This window comes from Dufourea novaeangliae, unplaced genomic scaffold (genome assembly GCF_001272555.1).
Source record: "Dufourea novaeangliae isolate 0120121106 unplaced genomic scaffold, ASM127255v1 scaffold64, whole genome shotgun sequence".
Taxonomy (NCBI): domain Eukaryota; kingdom Metazoa; phylum Arthropoda; class Insecta; order Hymenoptera; family Halictidae; genus Dufourea; species Dufourea novaeangliae.
In genome coordinates, this window is record NW_015373954.1 from 237,966 (window position 1) to 244,336 (window position 6,371).

Sequence of the window (6,371 nt, forward strand, 5' to 3'; positions counted from 1 at the left end):
GTACATAGGCAGCCAACGTGATGTTCAAGGGAACGATGCTGTTCCATTGATCTTGGACCAACGAGTGGCCCAATCGGAATTGGTGATAGTAAACATGGACAATCTTAAAGACGTGGAGAACATCGATCACGCTTTATCAATAATCGAATATGAGCCACAGAAGATCCACGCAAAGAAGAGAAGAAATTCTGGTGAATATACTCTTTTTCATCATCTAATTCTTAGATATTCTAGATTAAAGATTAACACAGTCATTCTCTTTCCAGACTCTGCACTCTCCAGTAGCCAGACAACAGGTATATCTTTACCAGACAACACTTATTACGAAGTTCCTCGAACCGTGCAACCAAAGAAAGCGACAGTGACGCCACAGTATTACTCAAAACCTAGCCACGAAACAGCAAAGACCCCTGAAACTGTCCAAACAGTGAAGACCAGAGACATACAATATATCTACCCAATTCTATCACCAGGTAGACAGACCAGACAAAGGTCCCCCAGTGCTCGTCAAACGTTGAATCCTCCGAGTGCCTTACCAATAGTGGAAGCAAAATTAGAAAACATTCTCCCTTCGCGAACTAAGAAACCAAGACAGTTCGTTGCCAGCACCACCCCATCGAGCGACTATTCCACTAAAACGACCAGGAGAAGGAAGAGTCGCAAACGAGCCGAAAAGACGTCCAGCCAAGATGCTGCCCCAGAAAATAGCAACAATTATCCAGTGACGGACACGCCTAAGGGTCACACCGTGCTGACCAATGAGGGCAGGGGCAAGCATAGGCGATTGGTGGCCAAATACGACGTTGTACCCAGGCCATTCGTCAGGTCGCAGACTACCAAGGAGAATCAGGAAGGCAGTTTGGAAAAGTTGACGGACGAGGGTGCGGTCTCGGGTAGGAGTCGCGAGGCTAACGACAGAAATTATCCAAATGCACCGAAGAGTAATGGGGGAGAGTCTAATGGCTACACGAAGTCAATTGCCCCCGTAGGTAGTCCTATATCTAGCTTGAATAGGAAGCTGTACCAGAGGAAGAACACCAGACAGCGTCCTACTGGTAAAGTGGAGGCAAACAGCAGTCCTATATCTTTTTCAGAGAAATCGACCTGTTTTTTCATATGACCAAGATGTAGCTTCAAAAGTGTCCCCAGTGACCCCATCGGGGCTAGACATCTATCAGAACATCGAACCTTCGGTTGTTACTATACATTCTAACAGCCCATCGTCTACCAGTCTGCCACATGTTTCACCAGTTTCTCATGCTAGTGACTTAGTGTTCTATCCTTCAGCCGTGTCGACACTGGCACCAGTTCTGGACTTTGAAGCTAGCTCTGTGAATCCTTGGATTCCAGGCAGGCTGAGCCAACCGAAACAGAGGGACGTTGGGGAGGTAAAAGAAAAAGTTGATGGGGAGGTAGATGGTGTGGCCCAGGCTACCAGTTTTGGTAGCGATGAAGGAGGATCGAAGGGAAATGGAGGAAAGTATGAGACTTACGAGACGCCGAATGAAGATCATTATAGCCAGAATGATGGTCAGCATAGTCAGGAGTACAGTCAGCAGGAGCAGAGTTCGAATGGAAATAGTGGAGATAGTCGAAATAGTCAGGATGCTTATAGCGGTGAAAGCAAAGATGATGTTCGCGGTGAAGGCACCCACGTATCTTTGCATAAGGGTCAGGGAGACGTGAAAGAAAATGCAGGAGACGGTGGTGACGCAGGTGGCAAGGGGAGTGGAGGCGATGACGAGTTTGAAGAGGGTGGTAAAGAAGAAAAACAGGAAGGGCATGAAAAAACTGAGGGTCAAAAAGAGAAGAAGGTAGAACGTTACTTGTAATCCCTGGTAGTGCTATTACCTGTGTATATCACGAATTTTGTTTGTTTAAAAGGTCTGAAATCATAGAAGCATTCTAAAAGTTCTAATACTAGTTTTGAGTTCTTGATAATGAATAAATACAAATTATATAGTATATTGTTGAGAAATTTAGTGGAAAGATAGTTGAGCAATATGACTTTCAAGGGACACATTTATTTATTCGAGATGACGTCTAGTGTATGATGCCTAGAAGAAAAAGTCGAACAAGAATAATTGTGTTGAAACCTTTTGTACAAGTTAAGAAGAACTAAAAGTATTAGGTAAAAATGGATCAGTTGTTATGAAAAGGATTCATTTTTCATAATTAGTAATTAATGCTCTACAGGTATAATCAATTTTTTACCTCATGTTTAAGGAGTGCGTAAAATGGTATTTTAAATTTTATTGATTCAGTATATTTGACGTATACACGGTTTCAGTACTTTTGAAAGATTCTATAAGATTTCGGACAGTGTTATTGGCAATAAACCGGCTGTCGGCGGCGCAGGTATTAACAAATTGTTCTGGTATGTTTTTCATAGGGCTACAAGAGCCGGCACGAGCACGAGAAAGCCAATAAGGGTCACCACGACAAGGAACGGCAGAACAATTATTACGAGGAGAAGGACGGTAAAGAGAAGGAACACAATGAGGAGGGTGGCTATCTAGAAGAACATCAACAGGGCGAGGAGTCGGAGAAGAAGACCGAATTCGACGAAAAGGGTGAACACCAAAAGGGTTACAGCACAAAGGGGGAACATTCTGTGCACAAAAAGGTGAGTCTCAGCTGAGCCAATTAGTCTGTCTGAATTGAATCTGTTAACCCCTTTCTTTTAATCACTGGCGAAATAGTTTAGTGTACAGACTATTATAGAAAAGAGAAACTAAAACTGGTTTCTAATTTTAGAAGAGTAAGTTAGAAATTTCTGAGAGTTCTCAGTTCCATAACATATCCATTTAAATTCTATTAACACTGTTTTAGATTCTAGATTTAGAAACTAAAAATTTCATATTAGGTGTACCAATGAATAATTCACTATAGTTCCAATATGATAGCAATACATTTTAGATTCAGAATATCTTTCCAATCCTCTCTTTAGCGAAAATAACGAAGGATGATCGGAATAAATAATAAATATTGTTAAAATAGGTTAGATATTTGAATTATTTCGAAACGAATACAGAATTTCACAGCAACTATTGGTGCACATTATATTAAAGATTGAGAGATATCATTTCAGTTTCTGAACCAGTTTGACATTTTAAAAAATCGCTAACCAACCTCTGAACACGGACACCTGTCCTCAGGACGAGTTCGAGAAGCGTACAGAGTTCTTCGACGAGTTCAACGAGGACAGCGAGACGGAGAACGACGGGGAGTTTTATCAGGATCACAAGATGACGAAGGGCGGCAGTGAGAAGATGAGTCATCACGACAACGAGGACAACGTGGATAAGTATGGTAAGGAGTCCAAATACGAGAAAGGTAAGCAATACCACGAAGACAAAGGTCATAAGACGAGCGAGGGTCAGGGCAAGTATCACGATCACAAGACCATGCACGGGGAGAAGAAAGATAACCAACAGGGGAAGAATTGGTCTTATAAGAACGGCGATGACGGAAGTGCTGGTAAAAACGGTGACAAGTCCCATTGATTTTTTTCTGTATTGGTTGACACTATTTGAAACGAGACTATTTCGAATGACAGTATTTCAAATGACACTAGTGTAATGGCAGATCAATTTGTTAATGAAGGTTTGATTTTTTTTTAAAGTGTTAGTGTATTCTTCATAAACTAGTTAGTTTGATAATAAAAAACTAATTCTTTGATTAATCATCTAAAGTTTGTCAAAGTGTGGAACGTTAATTTAGAATTTGTTAGACAAGACTTTTCAATGTAATTATGGGCACTGAGGATGATGACTATGGTTACAATTGTTAATATCACTTACAATTAACAGTTATATAATTGGCCTCAATAATTGATAACTAGTAGCAAAGACGGTGTTTTCAGAACAATTAAATCTGTCGGAAAAATTCTGACGTTTCCGTACATTAGAATGAATCCAAGATGGCGAGGATGTGTTTCAGAACTTTTACCTAACTAATATATTGATTTTGTGCTATAAAAGTAAAATTAGCATACAATACAATACGCTAGTAATTAATAATACAAACATGAGGCAAATGACTCTAAATTTGACATCCAAAAGTAAGTTGAAACAAGTAGGTCACAGTCATTTCGTGGAATACTTCTTATTCTAGAGAATTGACACGAAGTACAACTGATTCAAATGTCCAGTCAAATATGCCAGTCCGCCACTTTCAAATACAATTTTTCTAGGGTAAATATTATTAAAACTTTCCAATTAATTTTTTTTTCTGTACAATTACTTTCCCTCCGTTGTACCTCAGCTACAAATACCCAGTACAGGCGACAACTCGCCACTATAACCAGTATTCTTGTAAATAGGATTGTAATATCATTGTTTATACGCACGCTGTTTTTTTTATATATTGTTACTACGCTATAATTATAGAGATATTGTTACTTGTTATAATAAACAAAACACTCGAACTTGTTGAACAGCATCGCCCGTTTCCGGTGGTCGCAGTGAAGCTAGCGCGCAAAATACAATTTCATTAACCCTCCTACCCCTCCCCCTTCGGCCCTGACAGACATACCCTACATACGTAAGCCGCGATCTAGCCGGTGAAATTCATTTGTTAAAGTTCGCCACACCCCCCTTTTGCTTCCTTATTTACGCCCGTTTCCCTCTATGAGAACAGACGCGTGGGTTTGTAAAAAATGGCCGTCTACGCGGAACTGCACCGTGCAAGGAAGGTCGGTATCATCTGCGACACAGAACGGACGGGAAGCTTTAAACAAGACACGGGCATTTCGTGGCAATTGGCGCAACCGTGGGTCACCGCAAAATTGTTGGAAAAATCATGCTTCAGGGGTAAAGAGGGCTTGACGTTAATTTTTAGCGGCCTGATCTTCTAAGTCAAGAATCTGGACGGGACCGGAAATCTAAAATTGGCTTCTCGAACGTTTTAGATCGAAAAAATTATCAATTCTTGTTAAATGTAAGTACTGTCGATCTCGACGACGCTTTAGTTAAATTTAGTGCTTGTAGAGCGATCGGATATAAACAGTTTTTCATAAATACATTCATAGTACAGTATTCCACCGATTATTGTTAAGAACTCAGGTTCGTATCGTGACAAGTATTGAATAGGAGAAATGCTTCTTCCCTACTATTCACAAAACAAAGTACTATCCACCACGTCAATTCTGCACATCCTTATCCTCCCACCTTCATTCTATCGATCCGAGTCCTGTTATTAAACAGGCCAGCTCGAAATCACGTGGAACTAATCCCAGCTGCGCGAAAAGTCGCGGATGCCGGCGACAGGTGATTTGCAATCGTCCGTTGGATATCAGCTAGTTCGGCGAAAGATAAAAGTCGCCGCCACGAAATGATTTACGCCAACAGCAGAACGGCGCTAATGACGCGTGGGGGCCACTGCCTGATCATTACTCGCGTTTCAAGCCGTCCCGATGAGCCCCGTGCGAAGTGACAACGGTTCCATTTGGCGGGGCCAACGAGCTATCGTCACGTATCGGTTTGTTCCTCCGCGATCGACGCGTGCCGCCTCCACGATGACCCAGATGCAATAACAGAGATAACGCTACCGGACGACCCCCTCTCTGCGATAACTTTTTACCGATACTGATCGAATCACTGGACGGTTCTCACGCTTCGATTATGAAAAACGATCGTAACCGTTCCGATGGTCACGTGTGTCGCGTAGGTGGTACTATTGGAGTTGGTATCAATGAATATATTAGGCTGCTGCAAAAAGTCTATTAGGTTGCCTATAATATTGCCTGTAATTTTGAAAATTGTAAAGTTAGTCCTCTGTTATTGTGTATACGTATATTATTACAGTAGTGATTCAACCTAGGCGATGGTTCAAATTCAGCAACTTTTCCTTATATTATACATACATACAGTATTCTGTCGATCATTGACATTAGTTCATGATCCAATCATGGGTCTACACGATCTTTGTCAGGGCGTCATACCCACCACTGTACAATTTAGTTTATTATTCATATATTTAACGCTGGTAGTTCCAGTGTTAATGTTCCAAAAGTCATATTATGCATTAAACCGGTGATGAGCAATTCGATGCTTGCCCTTCGGCTTTGTTTACGCGACCGACTTCAATTAGCTAAAGTGAAAGATTTTTGCGTTCAGCAATCTATGGAACAATTAATAAATTAGTTTTTTTTAAGGTTGCGGTTGCGGTCGTCGCGACCCATAGGGATTATTGGGTTTTCGATTGTGGCTCATGTCGCAAAAAAGGTTGCCCATCCCTAGATGGCGAATCTTTATACACTTTATAGCATCTTTTAACTTGGACAATGCAATACAATATCGGTTTCAATAATATTTAATACTATTTATCTGTTATCATTAACGTAATAAATCCTCCAGTAGAGAATTCAA

At 40.9% G+C, this 6,371-nt stretch overlaps 1 protein-coding gene across 1 annotated transcript; it reads left to right on the forward strand.

Annotated features, from left to right (window-relative positions):
• The first annotated feature begins 1,116 nt into the window (after positions 1–1,116).
• Positions 1,117–3,506, forward strand: LOC107186194 (high mobility group nucleosome-binding domain-containing protein 5-like). The gene is made up of 4 exons (XM_015574016.1): positions 1,117–1,127; positions 1,217–1,814; positions 2,393–2,626; positions 3,159–3,506. Exons 1-4 carry the CDS (start codon positions 1,117–1,119, stop codon positions 3,504–3,506), a joined length of 1,191 nt encoding a protein of 396 aa, XP_015429502.1.
• Positions 3,507–6,371: the final 2,865 nt, after the last annotated feature.

Bases quoted from the DNA above. Each gene is read 5' to 3' on its own strand.
- LOC107186194 (XM_015574016.1), top strand. The intron at 1,815-2,392 runs GTAGAACGTTAC...TGTTTTTCATAG, and splicing joins AGGGTCAAAAAGAGAAGAAG to GGCTACAAGAGCCGGCACGA. The intron at 2,627-3,158 runs GTGAGTCTCAGC...ACCTGTCCTCAG, and splicing joins AACATTCTGTGCACAAAAAG to GACGAGTTCGAGAAGCGTAC.